The sequence below is a fragment of the Hemibagrus wyckioides genome, linkage group LG15, assembly GCF_019097595.1.
Source record: "Hemibagrus wyckioides isolate EC202008001 linkage group LG15, SWU_Hwy_1.0, whole genome shotgun sequence".
Classification (NCBI taxonomy): Eukaryota; Metazoa; Chordata; class Actinopteri; order Siluriformes; family Bagridae; genus Hemibagrus; species Hemibagrus wyckioides.
The window spans coordinates 22867707-22895227 of record NC_080724.1 but is presented as its reverse complement, the minus strand read 5'-3'; the positions used below and the strand labels follow the sequence as shown (position 1 = coordinate 22895227).

Sequence of the window (27521 nt, the reverse complement as noted above, 5' to 3'; positions counted from 1 at the left end):
GTAATGAGGGTTTATATTCACGTGCTTGCTCTGATACCTTATCGTTTCTAGAGCAACAGCTCGTTCACAGAGACGCTCTACACTTCTTTTATGGAAGGAGTCTCCAGTGTCAGAGCTTTGCAACAGTCGGAGGTTTTCCCATATCTTCAGGACAGAGGAATTTACACTTCTTTGTGGTTGTAAGAAAGATGAAGAAGAGACAGAACCTCTGTTTATAGCTGCTATAACGTTAACATCACATCGCGGTGTATTTGTTTGCTAACAAAATGCCAGCAGAAGAGCGGTGTTGCAGTTTTATCCATCCAAAAAAGGCTATGGCAATATATTATAAATTTAAAGGCTCAGTAGAAAGTGATAAGATCAAACGAAAAAGTTTGCATCTACTCAGGATAATCTGAGATTCTAATGTCATACAATATCTGAAAAAATGTGATGTCATTAAGTCATAAAAACGGTCATTAAAAGTATAAGGTCTTTAATTAATGATAAACGTGTAATTGCTGCTATTCTAACATAGAATTCATCTCTTTGTGCCTGAATAGAATTCATTTGTGGCCACGCCTTATTAAAAACACCCCGTGTCCAGTGAGTGATGCTGTGTTTCACAAGTCAGCAGTGTTTTTTCCTCAGAGATCGTAAAACGGTGTCATTGATTCACTAAAAGCCAAATGGTTCTGAGAGACTTTTATTTTTTGTCTCAGACGAGCGGAAATTAATCGTTAACTTTCTTCTCCGCTCAGCAGACGACCTCGCGATGGAGCCGCCATCCTCAGTGATGCAAACTAGCGCACACAAAGCTCTACACTTCCACAAAAACATGTGATTTATGTCTTTAACGCTTCTCCTGGTTCTCTGGTTTAACTTTAACTCGTCCTCCAGTCATCTAATCCTCCAGTCCTCTGGTCTGATCCGCTTCATTCCCGTCCTCCTCAGCAGCGACGGCTCGACGTACAGCACACAGACCTTTAGTCCGAGTTCTGTGTCAGGACGTTAGCATGCAGAACACATTCCCGGTTCTGGAGCGTTAACTTTTGGCCTCTTTCTCAGTCTGCATTTTGTGGCTCTCTGATGGAGTTGTTGTAGCAACAGACAGTTTAAGGGACTGAAGTTTACAGGAAATGCGAATCGTCCATCACCTGAGAGCCGCCAGATCTCCGAGATCAATAAGTTCTCGCAGTGACACTTTTAGAACAAAGTGCTTTCTTCTAGCAAAAACCTTCTGTTCTTCATTAGATTTAGATTTCATGTTCTTGTCTTCTTGTCTTCTACCCTTACAGAAACCCTCAACTAGAGCTTTGTTTAAGCTTCCAGGAGGGGTTCCCTTTCAAAACAGGTTCTAACACAAGGTAGTCCTTTTTCTGGAGCCCTTTATGATGTTAAATTCTTTGATCAAACTCTTGGAGAACCTTTTTTTCTAGGCATGAAAAATGGACTAAACACTAAATATTAAACTCCAGACCAGTTTGAGATATTAAGAAGAAAATACTGATCAGGGATTTGCAGTTTACTGTAGTGTTCTTCATAGAACCTGAACTTTTAAGGGTTCTGCCAGCACTGATTTATTAAGTTCTCGGGTTGTTCATCTGAGGGAAAAATTAAGGGTTCTACAAGAACCCTAGGAGAACCTGTTTTAAAGAACCCTTCGTTATTCAATAAAATCTGAAAGTACCACTGAAGAACCCTTTTTCATGAGTAGGAGCACAAACAAACTCCAAATTGTTGCTTGTTGTTTTCTTTGTAATATTTGTCAGTTTCGTAGAAGCTTCTTGGTACTCCACAGTAGAACCCTCATCCAAACAGAACCTTTGTTTTTATAAAACTGTACCATGTACCACAGATAGCTGAATGTTAAACTCCTGCCAGGTTCTTGGTCCAGGTTCCTCTGGTAGAACATTTATCAGAAAGGCTTTTAAGTGGGACTCTTAGAGGATGCTAAGGAAGAACCCTAAGAGTGTACTGAGTACCAAGAAGCTAAACTCCTGCCAGGTTCTAGATAATGTGATAAGATTTTAAATCATTTAAGGTCATTAAGGTTTCCCCAAGAGGGAGAACTGAAGAACCTTGAAAGGGTTCTAATTTTCTAAAAGACTCGATTTAAAAATTAAACATCAGTTGATCGAAACTCTCATGCGATCGGTTGGAACGTTCTCCGACGAAACGAATCCTCAAAGTCGACACCTGGATCATAAAAACAAAAGGAAGCCGATGGAATGCATTCTGTGGATTTTAATGACGCTAACATCTGCGAGTGTAAAAGTCACTCAGAATTCCACAGAAGTGTTGCACGAGCGGACCGAGAGCGATGTGCGCTACCAACAAGAGAAAACAACAGTATAAATAAAACATTCATATAAAAATACAAATACTCTTCTCACAAAATATACTCTGAGTGTAAAGTTCAGTTCGTCTGGGATTTAATCACTACTGTGCTTCGGAAAAACAACACAGACATGGAGGTTTTAATCAGCCGGAGTTTTTCCACTATCGCACCGAGCGTGATCATCCAGACTAGCAGCAAAATAGAGCAGATTATTGATACCAAGGCATGCTGTTGCTACAAAGAAAAATCCAGCATGTCAGTAGTGTGGCAGTAGTATTTCAGGAGTCAGCAGTATTTCAGTAGTGTCTGGGTAGTATTTCAGTAGTGTGTCAAAAGTGTTTCATTAGTGTCAGTAATGTGTCAGTAGTATCTCAGTAGCATATCATTAGTATTTCAGCAGAATGTCAGTAGTATTTCAGTAGTGTTTTAGTAGTATTTCAGAAGATGTCAGTAATGTCAGTAGTATTTCAGTAATATGTCACTAGTGTGTCAGTAATATTTCATTAATATGTCAGTAAAATGTCAGAAATGTGTCAGTATTTCATTCGTATGTCAGTAGTATTTTGGAAATATGTCAGTGGTATTTCAGTAGTATTTCAGTAATGTTTCGGTAGCATGTCAGTAGTATTTAAGTAATATGTCAGTAGAATGTCAGAAACGTGTCAATAGTGTGTCAGTGGTATTTCAGAAATGCCACTAGTATTTAAATAATGTCTGTAGTGTGTCAGTAGTGTGTCAGTAGTATGTCTGTAGTGTGTCAGTAGTATGTCTGTAGTGTGTCAGTAGTATGTCTGTAGTGTGTCAGTAGTGTGTCTGTAGTGTGTCAGTAGTATTTGAGTACTGTGTCAGTAGTATGTCTGTAGTGTGTCAGTAGTATGTCTGTAGTGTGTCAGTAGTATGTCTGTAGTGTGTCAGTAGTGTGTCTGTAGTGTGTCAGTAGTATTTCAGAAATTAGTCAGTAGTATTTCAGTACAGTGTCAGTAGTATGTCAGCGTAAATTGAATCAGCTCTTGCTACCAACATCAAGCCAAGCTGAATGACAGTAGCTTCATAAATAAATAAAAATAATTTCTTTAAATGAGTTGTCAGCGTCTTAACGTGTTCACACTTATCATCATCAATGGTGGGAGGAGAAAAGTCTAATAGCAGAGTGTTAAACAGGTCTCAGACAGCTCCAGACTCGCCTGGTCGCCGCGGGGCCTCGTGAGGTCAACAAACCCGCCGCAGCAATTAGCAAGCACTTCTGAGTTCAGTCCAGGAAGGTGATCATAAAGTCATCCAGTGGTTATATTGTGCAAAAAGACATCAGCAACATCAACATCCTGGAAAATGAAGAAAAAAACCCCACACCATCCGAGTGTCGGACGTCATGTGACACGCCTTCGTTCACTTGCAGGTGTAGACCTCTGTCCTCTCGCTGCAGGTGTTGCACTTGACATAGCAGCACCACAGGAACTTGCAGTTGCACTGCCACACCCGCGAGTACTGGTGCGTGTTGTAGCCCCGCCCACAGCACATCAGGTCGCAGCTATTGGAGTGGTGTGTGATGGTCTTGTTGCAGACCCGCCCGTGCGTCCCCACACTGCCCGTCACAGGGTCCGGCTCGCAGTAGCTTGGTGACTTCTCAATGTACACCAGGTCAGTGTCCATGGGCTTGCGGTAAGAGAACGGCTTCTTGATCTTCAGGAAGGTGGGACGCTTGTTGCGGCTGGCTTTGACCGGTTCCACGTGCACTGCCTGCATGTACTTGTCCTTCAGGATGTAGCCCAGCTCGCGGAACTTAGGCAGAGTCGTCCAGCATGTTTTGGTGGTGCAGGAACCCGACACGCCGTGACACTTACACTCCAGGTGCATGTTCCGCTCCAGAACCTGTCCAGAAGAACAGAACCAATCAGACAAAGCCCAAAAGTCACAAGTGTCACATGCTTTTTTATAGTGCTGTCTTCTGAAAAGGTTCCTCTTGGTTTTAAATTCCACAGAGAGAACTGACTGATATCATTTTGCCCATAAACACTTCAAAATATTTTTTCAACGTTGATCTGCTCCCTAAAATAAACATCCTGTATCCTCTCCACATTAAAGCTGCAGTCCGTCATGTTGGTAGAACTTTCAAATTATCAGTGTTCTCTCCACCCTGGGTTCTTCAAGGATTCTTATTTTACTTAGGGCTTATGTTCTAAGTTCTAAGTTTTAGAACCAATATTTCTATTATAGGGTTCATTACAGTTCTAGATTTAACCTGTAGGTTAGAACATTTCTGTGCTAGTCCAAGAGGTGGAGCTTAACCAGGTAAAATGTTTTCTTGTTCTCATATCCTTGTACTGATTGGTGGGAATTTGGTGATAAAAAAGCAGGCCCTTAAGTCGCTCGTGTTGCTTATTGTTTGTCTCTTGTGGGCGAGGCCTGTCCAGCATTTCTTTTTTATTCCAAATGAGAATTTGTAGTAGATGTACAGTTTATCACTTTTAAAGCTATCGAGTTAAATACAGATGAAATAACGCTGGAATCGGTCTGGACATCATGTCACGTGCCAAGTTTCGTGCTCAGCGTCTTCCCAGGTTAGATTAAAAAAAAAAAGCAAGCTAACTGTTCTAGCTATGTGCACTTACAGGAGACGCTACTGATCTTTGAGATTTATTTCTCTGGGGACGTTTACTGAGAGTCATATTTGATTAGACGTAACCACACATAAGATTGTTTTCTATTAAAAACAGGAACTAATTGTAGCTAGGAACTAAAGTTATGAGTGGAGACCTGAAGAAACGTGCTGGAGGAAACCTTCAAGGGGATTGTTTGGGTTTTAAAAAAAGTCTGTTTAAACTGGGTGAAGACATATCCAATCTAAAATGCCTAAGATATTAGATTTAAATAATCCTGGTAAGAAAGTGTCTGGTTTTACACCCAAAGTGAGAAAAAGGAGTTCAGCGAAACTGCTTTAAATGTCACTTTAAAAGTTACCCTGCACGACGAAGCCAAGGTTTTAAACCCTGTTCTCACCCTCGCACAAAGTTCCTCTCTTTCCTCCTCACACACCACCAATCAACATGACCTTTTCAGAGCCACTTAGCCGTTAAATGCAGTGGCTAAAACGACGGATAGCTTTTGTTATCTCCTGTTTAACGGTGAGCCACGATGGCCAAGATGTCATTACATCAGCCAGCATACATTAAGACCGGGAGAGAGGAAACGTCCCAACAGAGGCTTCTTTTAGCAGCTGAGAGACAAAACCTACAGATAGAATGAACCTGGAAGCGAACTCGTCCCACTAAAAGGCAATTTAGCCATTTAGATAAGCAGCGTGAATTCAGACATGAGCCAAGAAGATGGAGGAAGGGGGAGAAAAGAAAGCGTGGATGAGTGAGGAGCCATGAATCGTCTTTAGAACAGCTCGGAGAACAAGCAAGAAACAAGATGGAGACTTCTTTTCCTCCTCATTAAACCCAAGCAGAGGGATTTATTGAGCTGGAAGCGATGTTGGGCGTCTGAACACGCTGATGCCTACTGCTATTGATGAGAAAAAGAAAAGATGCATGACACAAAAAAGCTTTTATGGAGACGATTTAGCCTCGAGATATGAACTCGCACCACATCAAAGACCACAGGAGGTGGGACACAGAGAGAGAGAGAGAGAGAGAGACAGAGAGAGAGAGAGAGAGAGAAAGGGGGGCGACACTCATACGATGCAGGTGAAAGTGGAAGAAAAAAAGTCATTTAGAGAAGCTAAAAGGTCTGACACACAAAGGCAGGGCGTGGAAGAGATGAAACATGTCGCCGTTGTTCACCATTAGCTGGAGAGATGAAACCTATAGGGGATCGCGGTGTGAGTCAGTGCCTTGTAAACTGAGCAGAACATGGGGGAGCGAATGCTTTTGTGTGGATCCTCTGATCTGCTTTGGTAATCAAACTCTGCCACTTAAACTGCTCTTAGCCTCTAAAAGCTTCTCATTATTGAGCTGCCAGCTCCAGCTCCGGCTCGGACTCGGACTCGGTGCCAGGATGCTGACGGCCCGAGCGCAGGGATGCCAACAGCGCCGACGTGCAGTCCGTCTCCGCCTCTGACTTGCAGTCAGAGCCGTGAAGTGTATCAGGTTTAACTCTGGGTCACGATTCGGGTTCGCCGTCAGCACATCGCCGCTTTATATTCAAATACCCGATCGTTTCCATAGTAACAACTCGCTCACAGGGCTTTGTATGCTGGACGCACCATATAAACTTATTATTATTGTTATGTAGGTTTTGTTTTTACAAGATAAAGTTCTCTGTAGGGAGAAACGTGTGTGTGTGTGTGTGTGTGTGTGTGTGTGATGTATGGAAGGAGTCTCCAGTGTCAGAACGTTGTAACAGTCAGATGTGAAGCTGGAACATGACAATAACACCACAAGATGCAGGGGGTTTCATTTACTAAAGAGCTAAAGAGCCGCTGTATGGGAACCTTTTATAGCTGCCATAATGTAAGCAGGAACAAGATCCAACTTGTTTCACAGACATTCCGTATCGTTTAACATAACTATAAATGGATGAAAAAAGGTATGTGATGTATATAAAAGTAATGATGAAAGGAATGTTTCATTCTTTTATAAATACATGCTGTGGTGTAAGAGGAATAAAACCCTCAGGGGTGTGCTGCTACAGGAAAATAATCATCGCACTTCATTATAGCACCCTGCTGATTATTTTCCTCTAAATACACTGTGGTGCTGTTTCGTTTCTCAACGTTTAACTAAAACACCAGAAAATCAGACTGACAAGTGAGTAGGAACACCTAACATAGAAAACAAGACGGAGCGCACCTTTAAAATGAACCTGAAAAGGTTCACAGCATGAAGAGTCTAATTAACACGTCCCTTATGTCGTCCACCGTATTCTACTGTACCTTTCGTCCCACCTCGTTGTTATGGAGGTTCATGAGCGTCCTGGCGCTCTGTTTGATCTCCCGAGCGTCCATGAACACCTTGGAGAAGCCGAGGCCGTAGCGGATATCGGCCGAGCAGCCGCCCCACTTCCATCCGTCCGCTCGGCCGTGGAAGCCCTGTTTCTCCTTATCACAGCTGCACTCGCTCAGGTTCCCCTGCGTGCACGCTGCTGTGATGGCGTGGGCCACGCCCGCTGCGATGATGGCATACGTGAATGCGGCTTCTTTACTACCTGCAACACACACACACACACACACACACCTTAATGAATAACTGCTTTAAGGAGATCATCAGGAAAAGAAAATCTTGGTATCTAATGAGACTTTTTTTATTTTTTCTTGAATTTCTGCCACTCGGCTAGTTACTTAATCAGATTCTCATTTGCAGTTAAGCTACGTTCAAATTCATTAAAGGCTAACGAGCTTAATTCACCAAGCTAGAATTTCATGAACTGAACCTTTAACACATAAATGTTGTTGTAGAGCTAAATCATCATCATCAGCTACATTCACAAGGCATTTGTCAGAAAAACGTCGAGATTTTTTTGTAAAACATTTTACAGGAAGATCGACTGATCAAGATTTTCTTTTTTATGTGAGTCTCGGCTCGGCTCAGTGACGCTTCTGAACCGTGATTTATTTTCAGTCCTATGAGATGAGAACAAACTTTTACACTGCTGGCCTGTCTTCATGGTTACATAACAATAATGTGAAAAACATATATTTTCTTTACCAAGAATGTGATTGGCTCTTTTCAACTGTGGGGTGGGGCTTATAAATCACAGTCTCCCTGTAGAGTGATGCACACGGAAATGCTCAGAGCTGTCTCTGTGTCTGGTTCGGTGTTACAGAATAGAAACTTATAGTCATCTAGGATTTAAAAGTGAAAATATTTTATCTTCTCTCCATAGAAAATCATGAGGGCCTTAAAAACTGCGGCTCAAACATCACTACTGTATGAAAGAACAGAGAGGGAAAGTGATTGATTTATTTACAGAGAGAGAGAGAGAGACAGAGAGAGAGAGAGATGTCTCCCTCCTGTATGAGCTTATCACACATCTTCCTTTTGATAAATCATTTACACTCTCTGGAGTGTTGGACTAATCTGTGTGTAGATAACAGCGAAGCTCCGTGTAAATTAAAACACGACAAAAATCATAAATCATCAGCTCACGTTTAATCATTAAAGATAACATTCACAAACGCGGCCACATCCTGTCTCCTTCTTAATCTCTCTCTATATAATATACAGGATAATCTGTGTTTAATTCACACTCACGGCAACGAGAGGAAGAAAACATTTTTTTTAAAAATGTAAAAAAAAATGTATCTCATCATTTTTAAGTCTAAATAAATTTTTACATATTTTTTTTTAAAAAGCTTTATGTTTTTAAATGTGTTTTTTAAAATGTAAAGGATTTTAAAAAATCCTAACATTTTAGAAATATTTGTATTTAATACTTTTTGTAAATGACTTAATTTTTAATTCTCATTTAATTTTAATTTTATTTTTATTTGTAAAAAACACTGTACAAAAGAGTAACAATTAAATGTATGTGTAATAACTCTTTATATCTAAAAAAAATAAAAATTTTTATTTTATTATTTTTACTTTTGATATGTAAAGACCTTTTTTTAAAGAAAATTTTTGTAACTTTGTAATGTTAATGTTTTTTATATATTTAAAAAAAATTTTTTTTTATTTAACATTTTTTATATCCAAAACTATTTATGTCTATTTTATATATTGTTTTAAAATATATTTATATATATATATGTTTTATTGTTCAAAGAACATGATATTATTATATCTTTTTTAATATTTTTATATTTTTTCTTTGTTTATTTTTTATATTTAAAGAACTTTTTCTATGTAAAGATATGTAAAGATTTTTATCCCCCATTTTAAAGAAAAGACAGAATAAGAACCATTTATTTGGGTCTGAGAGGAACCTGACTTTCTCTCCTGAACACGTTAATTTTTCTCCGTCATAAAACTCTCAGAACGCAGGAGACGTAAAGAACCTGAGACCCGGCGTTAATGTTAGAGCCACTTTCATTCCTCTGCTTAAGGACGAGGGATTTTCTCTTTCTCCAGCACTTAAATCACACTAAATATCAGAGCCGTGTAGAACGTGTGCTACAGAACGTGACAAACACAAACAGACGTGTCGATGGTTTTCTCTGAACTCAGGTGTCTTTGCGTCAGGTGTCTGAGCCAAGGGGCGGAGCTTTAATATTCATTTACAAAACCAACACGAACACACCTGGATCTCTGTCTACCTGCATGACCTGAGGGAACCAAACACACACTCATCTCATCTCCCAGACATCTCAGGCATGCAGAACACTCACAGACCTGCCGCTGGAAAATCTCACATTAACACGTAGTAAGGGTTCTTCAGTTTTGCTCTTCTGCAGGGAAGTTCTAAGTAGAACCCTAACTCAGAAAGGCTTCCATCTGGAAGCATTCTAAGCAGAGAGGCCTTCAACATTCATAAAGGTTCTATGCAGAACCCTACAACAAAGTGGTTTCCAGAACCAGAGGCTAAGAACCCTTTATTATCTTATTACCTGTTAGCAGCATGAACACCTTAAAGGTCTGACGTAGAACCTTCAAGAAAGATTTTTCCTATCATGTTGAAACGAGTGAAATGCTTAGCAGCTTCTCCACTTTTTAAGATTCTGTGGAGCAACAAAGTGGTTTCCAAGTAGAACTGTTTTACGAGGCTGAGGACCGTTCCACACCATCAACTTGTTCGGTGTGGAACCCTGCACCAGAACCTTTCAGGAGCCATTTCTAATAGAACCCTTTAAGGAGGGTAAGAACCCTAAGCAGCTTCTGCACACTTCTCCACAGAACGCTACAACTAAAAATTCATTTATTTCTAAAAGAATACTACTTCTTTCTTTCTTTCAGGGTTCTACACAGAACCTTTAAATACTATTTCAAACTGTTGAGTTTTCTAAAAGGTACACAGAAGTATTGTGCGCTCTTGGGGGAAAAGGGTTATTTAAAGGTTCTTCAAGCGTTCTTAAAGATTTGTAGCTTTCTAAAACAGTACTTCAAGGGTTCTTTGAGGGTTTATTAGGGCAAATAATAAGCTGTTAGCAGCTTCTCCACTTTTAAAGGTTCTGTGGGGAACGCTGCAACAAAGTGGTTTCCAAGTAGAACCATTTTATGAGGCTGAGGACCGTTCCACACCATCAACTCATTTGTTGTGGAATCCTGCACCAGAACCTTTCAGGAACCATTTCTAATAGAACCATTTAAGGAGGGTAAGAACCCTAAGCAGCTTCTGCACACTTCTATACAGAACCCTACAACAAAGTGTTCCCTTATCAGAAAGAACCCTCAATAAGCCAAGGATTCCTTAGCAGGTTCTACACTCTTAATGGTTCTTCATGGTACCCTCCGACACTGTATGTTCCTGCCTAGTCTGATGAACTCTTACAGAACCCTTTTCACTAAGAAAGTACAGAGAAGCTAAATGTTAAACTCCTAGATTTTAAGGGAAAAAATGAGGACTAATTTGGAGTTCTGCACACCCTGTTACTAAACACACCCTTGGAACAAAAAGGTTCTTTCATGGCTGAACTGGATTATTAAAGGCTTCATAGCTCCCAAATAGGGTTCTACATGGAACTGTTTCCAATAGAGAAGCACTGAAATGCTCTGTTATTCTGTAAGAGCTGTGAATGATTCTTCAAAGCTTTTGAAATTTTTTGGATTTTGGCTGTCTAAAGAAAAAAAATCCTCTTGTGAGGTTCTGCATGGAGCCTTCTAAGGTTCTCCCAGATGGATAAACCACAGATCCCTTCAGCGTGCCTTTTTTTCAAAAGTTTCACAGCTTTTTATCAGATAGTTAAAGGATTGTAGCTTAATAAAAAGCGCTCTAAACGGAACCCTTTCTGATGGGGAAACACTCTGCTGTAGGGTTCTGCATAGACCCTTTAAATGTTCCCACAAAATGACAAACTGAAGTATGCTTTAGAGTGGCTTTTTTTTCTAAAAGTGCAGCAGTGAGGAATGTGTGCTTGTGGAAACAAGTTGGAGATCTTCAGTGGTTCCCAGTGGGTTCTACGGATAGTTGCTGACAGGGAAACCCTCTGGTGTAGGGTTCTAGATAAAGAACCCTTTAGAATATAGTCACATTTTACAGACATTTTATACATTTTACACATTTTATAGACACATTTTTCTTGAAGTTTAAAGGTTTTTCACAGGTTCTTTAGATAGTTAAAGGTTCACAGCTTTCTAAAAGGTTTTGACTTAGAACCATTTCTTATCAGCTAGCATTCTAATGAAGGCTTGTGTGTAGAACCTTTAAACAAAGAACACGTTAAGACAACTTTTTGTAAAGAGGAATATGTGCAGAATTAGAAGGAGGTTCTTCAGGGTTTCTTTGCCTTTTTTAACTAAAAATTTGTTTATTTCTAAAAGAACGCTACTTTCTAATGCATCTTTGTTCCAGGGTTCTAAGCAGAACGTTTAAAGTGTTTTCTAAAAGCTACACAGATGTACTATAAGCTCTGGGGGGGTCTTTAAAGGTTTGTATCTTTCTTAAACGGTTCTTCAAGGGTTCTTTGAAGGTTTATTAGGGTAAATAAATGAAAGAATAATAGAATAAATGCTTTTTTACTTGCTGTTCAAGACTCTAAAGACTTTTTCTTCATTATCCAGGAAGTGTTAGTGATCCACGTCTGCACGTTTCTCTCTCTTTGCTCTTTTTTGTTTGTTTGTTTTTATTTGAAGATTATAAAGCTGTTATAATGATGCTGTTTGGAGAACCTGGAGGATTTGGGTGTGTGTTTAATTACAGAAAAGGTTTCGTAACTCTGAGTTCAGGGAAATAAACAGTTCTTGCAGCTCTTCATTCAGTGTTGAAGATTTTGCTGTGTGTTTTCACTTGTTTCCATTTTGACTGTTTTAGCCCCGGGTTCCGGAGCGAGCTGTTACTCAACTCTGAGAACGCATTTCCTTTATGCTCTCGCTCTTACGCAACCCGTGTTCCTGAGAGCACAATGAGCCCAATCCTACAGGGTTAAACCAGCACCTACAACCTGAGTGAACTCCTACAGCACTGAGAGAGAGGGAGGGAGGGGGGGGGAGAATGGCAAGAACAAAGAGAGAGAGAGAGAGAACAGAGAGAGGGAGAACAGAGAGAGGGAAAGACAGAGCAGAGAGAGAGAGAGAGAGAGAGAGAGAGAACAGAGAGAGAAAGAGAGAGAGAGACCCGAGGAGATGAATTAATCCTGATGTAATGTAGAAGGTGGTGTGGAACTCTAGCCCCACATCCTGCCTGCATTCCTGCTCATCTTCACTGTATCTCCAACAACAATCTAGATAAATAGTCAGCATTTCCAACATACCCACTTTCAGCTCTTTTCCGAAGACGGTCCTCTCTCCGAGAGCAGAACAGTTCCATCTTCCGTTCCTGAACTGGAACTGACACTCGTTGATGCCCATCTGTGCCCCTTCTCCTATCACGATGATGGCGTCCGGTCGACTCTGGCAGATGATCCTCTGTCTTGGAGCAAGTCCTGGGATCTTGTTGCAGATGATGCTGGCTCCCAGAGCTATCACTGATGAGAACCCTCTACAGTGGATTCAGAGAGAACATCAGATGAACATACTGGGTGATGAACCAGTCCATGTAAAGAACATCACAGGAACCTGCTGGGTGATGAACCAGTCCATAAAAAGCTCCAATTTATAGAAGCGCTACTTTTCCTTCTCCTCATGTTGTGCTTCCGTCATTATACCTTTTACAAATGTGGAAATTAATCTTAAAGAGCATTTAATATTCCACTATTGGTACTTTTACTCTAGATGTTAATTACACTTAATTACAGGTGAAAAAGTGTCCCTTTATTGTACTGTTCCAGCAACAAGAAAACCTGACAGGAAGAGGAAAAGTTTATTTATGTGTATGTTTGTGAATGTTTGTGTGTATGTGTGTGTTTACGTGTATGTTTGTGTATGTGTTTATGTGTATGTGTATGTGTATGTTTGTGTATGTGTATGTGTATGTGTATGTTTATGTTAATGTGTATGTTTATGTGTATGTTTATGTTTATGTTTATGTTTATGTGTATGTGTATGTGTATGTGTATGTTTATGTGTATGTTTGTTTATGTTTATGTGTATGTTTATGTTTATGTTTATGTGTATGTGTATGTGTATGTGTATGTTTATGTTTATGTGTATGTGTATGTTTATGTTTATGTTTATGTTTATGTGTATGTTTATGTGTATGTGTATGTGTATGTGTATGTTTATGTTTATGTTTATGTGTATGTTTATGTTTATGTGTATGTTTATGTGTATGTTTATGTTAATGTGTATGTTTATGTGGATGTTTATGTTTATGTGGATGTTTATGTGTATGTTTATGTTTATGTGTATGTGTATGTGTATGTTTATGTTTATGTGTATGTTTATGTTTATGTGTATGTTTATGTTAATGTGTATGTTTATGTGGATGTTTATGTTTATGTGGATGTTTATGTGTATGTTTATGTTTATGTGTATGTGTATGTTTATGTTTATGTGTATGTTCATGTTTATGTGTATGTTTATGTTTATGTGTATGTTTATGTTAATGTGTATGTTTATGTTAATGTGTATGTTTATGTTTATGTTTATGTGTATGTGTATGTGTATGTGTATGTTTATGTTTATGTTTATGTGTATGTTTATGTTAATGTGTATGTTTATGTTAATGTGTATGTTTATGTGTATGTTTATGTGTATGTTTATGTTAATGTGTATGTTTATGTTAATGTGTATGTTTATGTTTATGTGTATGTTAATGTGTATGTTTATGTGTATGTGTATGTTAATGTGTATGTTTATGTTAATGTGTATGTTTATGTTTATGTGTATGTGTATGTGTATGTTTATGTTTATGTTAATGTGTATGTTTATGTTAATGTGTATGTTTATGTTTATGTTTATGTTTATGTTTATGTGTATGTGTATGTGTATGTATATGTTTATGTGTATGTTTATGTTTATGTTTATGTTTATGTGTATGTGTATGTTTATGTGTATGTTTATGTGTATGTGTATGTGTGTTTATGTTTATGTGTATGTGTATGTTTATGTGTATGTTTATGTTTATGTGTATGTTTATGTTTATGTTTATGTTTATGTGTATGTTTATGTTAATGTGTATGTTTATGTTAATGTGTATGTTTATGTGTATGTTTATGTGTATGTTTATGTGTATGTTTATGTGTATGTTTATGTGTATGTTTATGTTTGTGTTAATGTGTATGTTTATGTGTATGTTTATGTGTATGTTTATGTTTATGTTAATGTGTATGTTTATGTGTATGTTTATGTGTATGTTTATGTGTATGTTTATGTTAATGTGTATGTTTATGTGTATGTTTATGTGTATGTTTATGTGTATGTTTATGTGTATGTTTATGTGTATGTTTATGTTTGTGTTAATGTGTATGTTTATGTGTATGTTTATGTGTATGTTTATGTTTATGTTAATGTGTATGTTTATGTGTATGTTTATGTGTATGTTTATGTGTATGTTTATGTTAATGTGTATGTTTATGTGTATGTTTATGTTTATGTGTATGTTTATGTTAATGTGTATGTTTATGTTAATGTGTATGTTTATGTTTATGTTTATGTGTATGTTTATGTGTATGTTTATGTTTGTGTATGTTTATGTTTATGTTTATGTGTATGTTTATGTTTATGTTTATGTTTATGTGTGTGTTTATGTTAATGTGTATGTTTATGTTAATGTGTATGTTTATGTGTATGTGTATGTGTATGTTTGTGTATGTGTGTGTTTATGTGTATGTTTGTGTATGTGTGTGTTTATGTGTATGTGTATGTTTATGTTTGTGTATGTGTATGTTTATGTTTATGTTTATGTTTATGTTTATGTTTGTGTATGTTTATGTTTATGTTTATGTGTATGTTTGTGTATGTGTGTGTTTATGTGTATGTTTGTGTATGTGTGTGTTTATGTGTATGTGTATGTTTATGTTTATGTGTATGTTTATGTTAATGTGTATGTTTGTGTATGTGTGTGTTTATGTGTATGTTTGTGTATGTGTGTGTTTATGTGTATGTGTATGTTTATGTGTATGTTTATGTGTATGTTTATGTGTATGTTTATGTGTATGTTTATGTTTGTGTATGTGTATGTTTATGTTTATGTTTATGTTAATGTGTATGTTTATGTTTATGTTTATGTTTATGTTTGTGTATGTTTATGTGTATGTTTATGTGTATGTTTGTGTATGTGTGTGTTTATGTGTATGTGTATGTGTATGTGTATGTTTATGTTTGTGTATGTTTATGTTTGTGTATGTGTATGTTTATGTGTATGTTTGTGTATGTTTATGTGTATGTGTATGTTTGTGTATGTTTATGTGTATGTGTATGTGTATGTGTATGTGTATGTTTATGTGTATGTTTATGTGTATGTGTATGTTTATGTGTATGTTTATGTGTATGTGTATGTGTATGTGTATGTCTATGTGTATGTTTATGTGTATGTCTATGTGTATGTTTGTGTATGTGTATGTTTATGTGTATGTGTATGTTTATGTGTATGTTTATGTGTATGTTTATGTGTATGTGTATGTCTATGTGTATGTTTATGTGTATGTCTATGTGTATGTTTATGTGTATGTGTATGTTTATGTGTATGTGTATGTTTATGTGTATGTTTATGTGTATGTTTATGTGTATGTGTATGTTTATGTGTATGTTTATGTGTATGTTTATGTGTATGTGTATGTTTATGTGTATGTTTATGTGTATGTTTATGTGTATGTGTATGTTTATGTGTATGTTTATGTGTATGTTTATGTGTATGTTTATGTGTATGTGTATGTTTATGTGTATGTTTATGTGTATGTTTATGTGTATGTGTATGTTTATGTGTATGTTTATGTGTATGTTTATGTGTATGTTTATGTGTATGTGTATGTTTATGTGTATGTGTATGTTTATGTGTATGTTTATGTGTATGTGTATGTTTATGTGTATGTTTATGTGTATGTGTATGTTTATGTGTATGTTTATGTGTATGTTTATGTTTATGTGTATGTTTGTGTATGTGTATGTTTATGTGTATGTTTATGTGTATGTTTATGTGTATGTGTATGTTTGTGTATGTTTGTGTATGTGTGTGTTTATGTATATGTTTGTGTATGTGTGTTTATGTGTATGTTTGTGTATGTGTGTGTTTATGTGTATGTTTGTGTATGTGTTTATGTGTATGTGTATGTGTATGTTTATGTGTATGTTTATGTGTATGTTTATGTGTATGTTTATGTTTATGTTTATGTTTATGTGTATGTTTATGTGTATGTGTATGTTTATGTGTATGTTTATGTGTATGTGTATGTTTATGTGTATGTTTATGTGTATGTTTATGTTTATGTGTATGTTTGTGTATGTGTATGTTTATGTGTATGTTTATGTGTATGTTTATGTGTATGTGTATGTTTATGTGTATGTTTATGTGTATGTGTATGTTTATGTGTATGTTTATGTGTATGTGTATGTTTATGTGTATGTTTATGTGTATGTTTATGTGTATGTGTATGTTTATGTGTATGTTTATGTGTATGTTTATGTGTATGTTTATGTGTATGTTTATGTTTGTGTATGTGTATGTTTATGTGTATGTTTATGTGTATGTTTGTGTATGTGTATGTGTATGTTTATGTTTGTGTATGTTTATGTGTATGTGTATGTTTATGTTCATGTTTATGTTTATGTGTATGTTTATGTGTATGTTTATGTTTGTGTATGTTTATGTTTGTGTATGTGTATGTTTATGTGTATGTTTATGTGTATGTTTATGTGTATGTTTATGTTTATGTTTATGTTTATGTTAATGTGTATGTTTGTGTATGTGTGTGTTTATGTGTATGTTTGTGTATGTGTGTGTTTATGTGTATGTTTATGTTTGTGTATGTGTATGTTTATGTTTGTGTATGTTTATGTTTGTGTATGTGTATGTTTATGTGTATGTTTATGTGTATGTTTGTGTATGTGTATGTGTATGTTTATGTCTGTGTATGTGTATGTTTATGTGTATGTTTATGTTTGTGTATGTGTATGTGTATGTTTATGTTTATGTTTATGTTTATGTTTATGTTTATGTGTATGTTTATGTGTATGTTTGTGTATGTGTGTGTTTATGTGTATGTTTGTGTATGTGTGTGTTTATGTGTATGTTTATGTTTGTGTATGTGTATGTGTATGTTTATGTTTGTGTATGTTTATGTTTGTGTATGTGTATGTTTATGTGTATGTTTATGTGTATGTTTGTGTATGTGTATGTGTATGTTTATGTTTGTGTATGTTTATGTGTATGTTTATGTGTATGTTTGTGTGTATGTGTATGTGTATGTTTATGTTTGTGTATGTGTATGTGTATGTTTATGTTTATGTTTATGTTTATGTTTATGTGTATGTTTATGTGTATGTTTATGTTTATGTTTATGTGTATGTTTATGTTTATGTGTATGTTTATGTGTATGTTTATGTCTATGTGTATGTTTATGTGTATGTTTATGTGTATGTTTATGTTTATGTTTATGTGTATGTTTATGTTTATGTGTATGTTTATGTGTATGTTTATGTCTATGTGTATGTTTATGTGTATGTTTATGTCTATGTGTATGTTTATGTGTATGTTTGTGTTTGTGTATGTGTATGTGTATGTTTATGTGTTTGTGTATGTGTATGTGTATGTGTATGTGTATGTTTATGTGTTTGTGTATGTGTATGTGTATGTGTATGTGTATGTTTATGTTTATGTTTATGTGTTTGTGTATGTGTATGTGTATGTGTATGTGTATGTGTATGTTTATGTTTATGTGTATGTGTATGTGTATGTTTATGTTTATGTTTATGTGTTTGTGTATGTGTATGTTTATGTGTTTGTGTATGTGTATGTTTATGTCTATGTGTATGTTTATGTGTATGTGCATGTTTATGTGTATGTTTATGTTTATGTCTATGTGTATGTTTGTGTATGTGTATGTTTATGTGTATGTGTATGTTTATGTGTATGTTTATGTGTATGTGTACGTGTATGTTTATGTGTATGTTTATGTGTATGTGTATGTTTATGTGTATGTGTATGTGTATGTGTATGTGTATGTTTATGTGTATGTTTATGTGTATGTGTATGTGTATGTTTATGTGTATGTTTATGTGTATGTTTATGTGTATGTGTATGTTTATGTGTATGTTTATGTGTATGTTTATGTGTATGTGTATGTGTATGTGTATGTTTATGTGTATGTTTATGTGTATGTTTATGTGTATGTGTATGTTTATGTGTATGTTTATGTGTATGTTTATGTGTATGTTTATGTTTATGTTTATGTTTATGTTTATGTTTATGTGTATGTGTATGTGTATGTGTATGTGTATGTGTATGTTTATGTTTATGTGTATGTGTATGTGTATGTTTATGTCTATGTGTATGTTTATGTGTTTGTGTATGTGTGTGTTTATGTTTATGTTTATGTTTATGTTTATGTTTATGTTTGTGTTTGTGTATGTGTATGTGTATGTGTATGTGTATGTGTATGTGTATGTTTATGTGTATGTGTATGTTTATGTGTACGTTTATGTGTATGTTTATGTTTATGTTTATGTTTATGTTTATGTGTTTGTGTATGTGTATGTTTATGTGTTTGTGTATGTGTATGTGTATGTGTATGTTTATGTGTTTGTGTATGTGTATGTGTATGTGTATGTTTATGTTTATGTGTATGTGTATGTGTATGTTTATGTTTATGTTTATGTGTTTGTGTATGTGTATGTGTATGTGTATGTTTATGTTTATGTGTATGTGTATGTGTATGTTTATGTTTATGTTTATGTGTTTGTGTATGTGTATGTTTATGTGTTTGTGTATGTGTATGTGTATGTGTATGTGTATGTTTATGTTTATGTTTATGTGTATGTTTATGTGTATGTTTATGTGTTTGTGTATGTGTATGTTTATGTTTATGTTTATGTTTATGTGTATGTTTATGTGTATGTGTATGTGTATGTGTATGTTTATGTGTATGTTTATGTGTATGTGTATGTTTATGTGTATGTTTATGTGTATGTGTATGTGTATGTGTATGTTTATGTGTATGTTTATGTGTATGTGTATGTTTATGTGTATGTTTATGTGTATGTGTATGTTTATGTGTATGTTTATGTGTATGTTTATGTGTATGTTTATGTTTATGTTTATGTTTATGTTTATGTGTATGTTTATGTGTATGTGTATGTTTATGTGTATGTTTATGTGTATGTTTATGTTTATGTTTATGTTTATGTGTATGTTTATGTGTATGTTTATGTTTATGTTTATGTGTATGTTTATGTGTATGTGTATGTTTATGTGTATGTTTATGTGTATGTTTATGTGTATGTTTATGTTTATGTTTATGTGTTTGTGTATGTGTATGTTTATGTGTTTGTGTATGTGTATGTTTATGTGTTTGTGTATGTGTATGTGTATGTGTATGTGTATGTGTATGTTTATGTTTATGTTTATGTGTTTGTGTATGTGTATGTTTATGTGTTTGTGTATGTGTTTGTGTATGTGTATGTTTATGTGTTTGTGTATGTGTATGTGTATGTTTATGTTTATGTTTATGTGTATGTTTATGTGTATGTTTATGTGTTTGTGTATGTGTATGTTTATGTGTATGTTTATGTTTATGTTTATGTTTATGTTTATGTTTATGTGTTTGTGTATGTGTATGTTTATGTTTATGTGTATGTTTATGTTTATGTCTATGTGTATGTGTATGTGTATGTGTATGTTTATGTTTATGTTTATGTTTGTGTTTGTGTATGTGTATGTGTATGTGTATGTGTATGTTTATGTTTATGTCTATGTGTATGTGTATGTGTATGTGTATGTGTATGTGTATGTTTATGTTTGTGTTTGTGTATGTGTATGTTTATGTTTATGTGTATGTTTATGTTTATGTGTTTGTGTATGTGTATGTTTATGTTTATGTGTATGTTTATGTTTATGTGTTTGTGTATGTGTATGTTTATGTTTATGTGTATGTTTATGTTTATGTCTATGTGTATGTTTATGTTTATGTTTATGTTTATGTGTATGTGTATGTGTATGTTTATGTTTATGTTTATGTTTATGTGTATGTGTATGTTTATGTGTATGTGTATGTTTATGTGTATGTGTATGTTTATGTTTATGTTTATGTGTATGTGTATGTTTATGTTCATGTGTATGTTTATGTTTATGTCTATGTGTATGTGTATGTGTATGTTTATGTTTATGTTTATGTTTATGTTTATGTGTTTGTGTATGTGTATGTTTATGTTTATGTTTATGTGTATGTTTATGTTTATGTTTATGTGTATGTTTATGTGTATGTGTATGTGTATGTTTATGTGTATGTGTATGTTTATGTGTATGTTTATGTGTATGTGTATGTTTATGTGTATGTTTATGTGTATGTGTATGTTTATGTGTATGTTTATGTGTATGTGTATGTTTATGTGTATGTTTATGTGTATGTTTATGTGTATGTCTATGTGTATGTTTATGTGTTTGTGTATGTGTATGTTTATGTGTATGTTTATGTGTATGTTTATGTGTATGTTTATGTGTATGTGTATGTTTATGTGTATGTTTATGTGTATGTTTATGTGTATGTGTATGTTTATGTGTATGTTTATGTGTATGTGTATGTTTATGTGTATGTTTATGTGTATGTTTATGTGTATGTTTATGTGTATGTGTATGTTTATGTGTATGTTTATGTGTATGTTTATGTGTATGTTTATGTGTATGTGTATGTGTATGTGTATGTTTATGTGTATGTGTATGTTTATGTGTATGTGTATGTGTATGTGTATGTTTATGTGTATGTGTATGTTTATGTGTATGTTTATGTGTATGTGTATGTTTATGTGTATGTTTATGTGTATGTGTATGTGTATGTGTATGTTTATGTGTATGTGTATGTTTATGTGTATGTGTATGTTTATGTGTATGTTTATGTGTATGTGTATGTTTATGTGTATGTTTATGTGTATGTGTATGTGTATGTGTATGTGTATGTTTATGTGTATGTGTATGTTTATGTGTATGTGTATGTGTATGTTTATGTGTATGTTTATGTGTATGTGTATGTTTATGTGTATGTTTATGTGTATGTTTATGTGTATGTGTATGTTTATGTGTATGTGTATGTGTATGTTTATGTGTATGTGTATGTGTATGTTTATGTGTATGTTTATGTTTATGTTTATGTGTATGTGTATGTGTATGTTTATGTTTATGTGTATGTTTATGTTTATGTCTATGTGTATGTCTATGTGTATGTTTATGTGTATGTTTATGTGTATGTGTATGTTTATGTGTATGTTTATGTTTATGTGTATGTGTATGTGTATGTGTATGTGTATGTTTATGTGTATGTTTATGTGTATGTGTATGTTTATGTGTATGTGTATGTTTATGTGTATGTTTATGTGTATGTGTATGTTTATGTGTATGTCTATGTTTATGTGTATGTTTATGTTTATGTGTATGTTTATGTTTATGTTTATGTCTATGTGTATGTTTATGTGTATGTGTATGTGTATGTGTATGTGTATGTTTATGTGTATGTTTATGTGTATGTTTATGTGTATGTTTATGTGTATGTGTATGTTTATGTGTATGTTTATGTGTATGTGTATGTTTATGTGTATGTGTATGTGTATGTTTATGTGTATGTGTATGTGTATGTGTATGTTTATGTGTATGTGTATGTTTATGTGTATGTTTATGTGTATGTTTATGTGTATGTGTATGTTTATGTGTATGTGTATGTTTATGTGTATGTGTATGTGTATGTTTATGTGTATGTGTATGTTTATGTGTATGTTTATGTGTATGTGTATGTTTATGTGTATGTGTATGTGTATGTGTATGTGTATGTTTATGTGTATGTGTATGTTTGTGTATGTGTATGTGTATGTGTATGTGTATGTTTATGTGTATGTGTATGTTTATGTGTATGTTTATGTGTATGTTTATGTGTATGTGTATGTTTATGTGTATGTGTATGTTTATGTGTATGTGTATGTGTATGTGTATGTTTATGTGTATGTGTATGTTTGTGTATGTGTATGTGTATGTGTATGTTTATGTGTATGTGTATGTGTATGTTTATGTGTATGTTTATGTGTATGTTTATGTGTATGTTTATGTGTATGTGTATGTTTATGTGTATGTGTATGTTTATGTGTATGTGTATGTGTATGTGTATGTGTATGTGTATGTGTATGTGTATGTTTATGTGTATGTGTATGTTTATGTGTATGTTTATGTGTATGTTTATGTGTATGTGTATGTGTATGTGTATGTTTATGTGTATGTGTATGTGTATGTGTATGTGTATGTGTATGTGTATGTTTATGTGTATGTGTATGTTTATGTCTATGTGTATGTTTATGTGTATGTGTATGTGTATGTGTATGTGTATGTGTATGTTTATGTGTATGTGTATGTTTATGTGTATGTTTATGTGTATGTGTATGTGTATGTGTATGTTTATGTCTATGTGTATGTTTATGTGTATGTGTATGTGTATGTGTATGTGTATGTGTATGTTTATGTGTATGTGTATGTTTATGTGTATGTTTATGTGTATGTTTATGTGTATGTGTATGTTTATGTGTATGTGTATGTGTATGTGTATGTGTATGTGTATGTTTATGTGTATGTTTATGTGTATGTGTATGTGTATGTGTATGTGTATGTTTATGTGTATGTGTATGTTTATGTGTATGTGTATGTGTATGTGTATGTGTATGTGTATGTGTATGTTTATGTGTATGTTTATGTGTATGTTTATGTGTATGTTTATGTGTATGTTTATGTGTATGTTTATGTGTATGTTTATGTGTATGTTTATGTTTATGTTTATCTGTATTTGTATGTTTATGTGTATGTTTATGTGTATGTGTATGTTTATGTGTATGTTTATGTGTATGTTTATGTGTATGTTTATGTGTATGTTTATGTGTATGTGTATGTTTATGTGTATGTGTATGTTTATGTGTATGTTTATGTGTATGTTTATGTGTATGTGTATGTGTATGTTTATGTGTATGTTTATGTGTATGTTTATGTGTATGTGTATGTTTATGTGTATGTTTATGTGTATGTTTATGTTTATGTTTATGTTTATGTGTATGTGTATGTGTATGTGTATGTTTATGTTTATGTGTATGTGTATGTTTATGTTTATGTGTATGTTTATGTTAATGTGTATGTTTATGTGTATGTTTATGTGTATGTGTATGTTTATGTTTATGTGTATGTTTATGTTTATGTGTATGTTTATGTGTATGTGTATGTTTATGTGTATGTGTATGTTTATGTGTATGTGTATGTGTATGTGTATGTTTATGTGTATGTTTATGTGTATGTGTATGTGTATGTGTATGTGTATGTGTATGTGTATGTTTATGTGTATGTTTATGTGTATGTGTATGTGTATGTGTATGTGTATGTTTATGTGTATGTTTATGTGTATGTGTATGTTTATGTGTATGTGTATGTTTATGTGTATGTGTATGTGTATGTGTATGTGTATGTGTATGTGTATGTTTATGTGTATGTTTATGTGTATGTGTATGTTTATGTGTATGTTTATGTGTATGTGTATGTTTATGTGTATGTTTATGTGTATGTGTATGTTTATGTGTATGTTTATGTGTATGTTTATGTGTATGTGTATGTTTATGTGTATGTTTATGTGTATGTTTATGTGTATGTGTATGTTTATGTGTATGTTTATGTGTATGTTTATGTTTATGTGTATGTGTATGTTTATGTGTATGTTTATGTGTATGTTTATGTGTATGTGTATGTTTATGTGTATGTTTATGTGTATGTGTATGTTTATGTGTATGTTTATGTGTATTTGTATTTGTATGTGTATGTTTATGTGTATGTGTATGTGTATGTTTATGTGTATGTTTATGTTTATGTGTATTTGTATGTGTATGTGTATGTTCATGTTTATGTGTATTTGTATGTGTATGTTTATGTTTATGTGTATGTGTATGTTTATGTGTATGTTTATGTTTATGTGTATGTGTATGTGTATGTGTATGTGTATGTTTATGTGTATGTGTATGTTTATGTTTATGTGTATGTGTATGTGTATGTGTATGTTTATGTGTATGTTTATGTGTATGTTTATGTTTATGTTTATGTTTATGTTTATGTGTATGTGTATGTTTATGTTCATGTTTATGTTTATGTTTATGTTTATGTGTATGTTTATGTGTATGTTTATGTTTATGTGTATTTGTATGTGTATGTTTATGTTTATGTTTATTTGTATGTGTATGTGTATGTTTATGTGTATGTGTATGTTTATGTGTATGTTTATGTGTATGTTTATGTTTATGTTTATGTTTATGTTTATGTGTATTTGTATGTGTATGTGTATGTTTATGTGTATGTTTATGTTTATGTTTATGTGTATGTGTATGTTTATGTGTATTTGTATGTTTATGTTTATGTTTATGTGTATGTGTATGTGATGGTTGTGTATGTGTATGTTTATGTGTATGTGTATGTTTATGTGTATGTTTATGTGTATGTGTATGTTTATGTGTATGTTTATGTTTATGTTTATGTGTATGTGTATGTGTATGTGTATGTTTATGTGTATGTGTATGTTTATGTTTATGTCTATGTGTATGTTTATGTGTATGTGTATGTTTATGTGTATGTTTATGTTTATGTGTATGTTTATGTTTATGTGTATGTTTATGTGTATGTTTATGTGTATGTGTATGTTTATGTGTATGTTTATGTTTATGTTTATGTCTATGTGTATGTTTATGTGTATGTGTATGTTTATGTGTATGTGTATGTTTATGTGTATGTGTATTTGTATGTGTATGTTTATGTTTATGTTTATGTTTATGTTTATGTTTATGTTTATGTGTATGTTTATGTGTATGTTTATGTGTATGTTTATGTGTATGTTTATGTGTATGTGTATGTTTATGTTCATGTTTATGTGTATTTGTATGTGTATGTGTATGTTTATGTTTATGTGTATGTGTATGTTTATGTGTATGTTTATGTTTATGTGTATTTGTATGTGTATGTGTATGTTTATGTGTATGTTTATGTTTATGTTTATCTGTATTTGTATGTTTATGTGTATGTTTATGTGTATGTGTATGTTTATGTGTATGTTTATGTGTATGTGTATGTTTATGTGTATGTTTATGTGTATGTTTATGTTTATGTTTATGTTTATGTGTATGTTTATGTGTATGTTTATGTGTATGTTTATGTGTATGTGTATGTGTATGTTTATGTGTATGTTTATGTGTATGTTTATGTGTATGTTTATGTGTATGTTTATGTTTATGTTTATGTTTATGTGTATGTTTATGTGTATGTTTATGTGTATGTTTATGTGTATGTTTATGTGTATGTTTATGTGTATGTTTATGTTTATGTTTATGTTTATGTTTATGTGTATGTTTATGTGTATGTTTATGTGTATGTTTATGTGTATGTGTATGTTTATGTTCATGTTTATGTGTATGTTTATGTTCATGTTTATGTGTATTTGTATGTGTATGTGTATGTTTATGTTTATGTGTATGTGTATGTTTATGTGTATGTTTATGTTTATGTGTATTTGTATGTGTATGTGTATGTTTATGTGTATGTTTATGTGTATGTTTATGTTTATGTTTATGTTTATGTTTATGTGTATGTGTATGTTTATGTTCATGTTTATGTTTATGTTTATGTTTATGTGTATGTTTATGTGTATGTTTATGTTTATGTGTATTTGTATGTGTATGTTTATGTTTATGTTTATTTGTATGTGTATGTGTATGTTTATGTGTATGTGTATGTTTATGTGTATGTTTATGTGTATGTTTATGTTTATGTTTATGTTTATGTTTATGTGTATTTGTATGTGTATGTGTATGTTTATGTGTATGTTTATGTTTATGTTTATGTGTATGTGTATGTTTATGTGTATTTGTATGTTTATGTTTATGTTTATGTGTATGTGTATGTGATGGTTGTGTATGTGTATGTTTATGTGTATGTGTATGTTTATGTGTATGTTTATGTGTATGTGTATGTTTATGTGTATGTTTATGTGTATGTTTATGTGTATGTGTATGTGTATGTTTATGTGTATGTGTATGTTTATGTTTATGTCTATGTGTATGTTTATGTGTATGTGTATGTTTATGTGTATGTTTATGTTTATGTGTATGTTTATGTTTATGTGTATGTGTATGTTTATGTGTATGTTTATGTTTATGTTTATGTCTATGTGTATGTTTATGTGTATGTGTATGTTTATGTGTATGTGTATGTTTATGTGTATGTGTATGTGTATGTTTATGTGTATGTGTATGTGTATGTTTATGTGTATGTTTATGTGTATGTGTATGTTTATGTGTATGTTTATGTGTATGTTTATGTGTATGTGTATGTTTATGTGTATGTTTATGTGTATGTGTATGTTTATGTGTATGTTTATGTGTATGTGTATGTTTATGTGTATGTGTATGTTTATGTGTATGTTTATGTGTATGTTTATGTGTATGTGTATGTTTATGTGTATGTTTATGTGTATGTGTATGTGTATGTGTATGTGTATGTTTATGTGTATGTTTATGTGTATGTTTATGTGTATGTTTATGTGTATGTTTATGTGTATGTGTATGTTTATGTGTATGTGTATGTGTATGTGTATGTTTATGTGTATGTGTATGTGTATGTGTATGTTTATGTGTATGTTTATGTGTATGTTTATGTGTATGTTTATGTGTATGTTTATGTGTATGTGTATGTTTATGTTCATGTTTATGTGTATGTTTATGTTCATGTTTATGTGTATTTGTATGTGTATGTGTATGTTTATGTTTATGTGTATGTGTATGTTTATGTGTATGTTTATGTTTATGTGTATTTGTATGTGTATGTGTATGTTTATGTTTATGTGTATTTGTATGTTTATGTGTATGTTTATGTTTATGTTTATGTTTATGTTTATGTGTATGTGTATGTTTATGTTCATGTTTATGTTTATGTTTATGTTTATGTGTATGTTTATGTGTATGTTTATGTTTATGTGTATGTGTATGTGTATGTTTATGTTTATGTGTATTTGTATTTGTATGTGTATGTTTATGTGTATGTGTATGTGTATGTTTATGTTTATGTTTATGTTTATGTTTATGTTTAT

General features: G+C 33.0%; 1 protein-coding gene across 1 annotated transcript in view; it reads right to left on the bottom strand.

Annotated features, from left to right (window-relative positions):
- Positions 1–2211: 2211 nt before the first annotated feature.
- The window catches only part of LOC131365709 (protein Wnt-7a), a 30280-nt gene continuing 4970 nt past the window's right edge, over positions 2212–27521 (bottom strand). The window contains exons 2-4 of the mRNA XM_058409474.1: positions 12606–12832; positions 7194–7465; positions 2212–4189 (exon numbers count right to left, since the gene is read on the bottom strand). Of these exons, the coding sequence (XP_058265457.1) occupies positions 3707–4189; positions 7194–7465; positions 12606–12832 (982 nt within the window). The 3' untranslated portion in view covers positions 2212–3706. The remainder of the gene's footprint in view (positions 4190–7193; positions 7466–12605; positions 12833–27521) is intronic.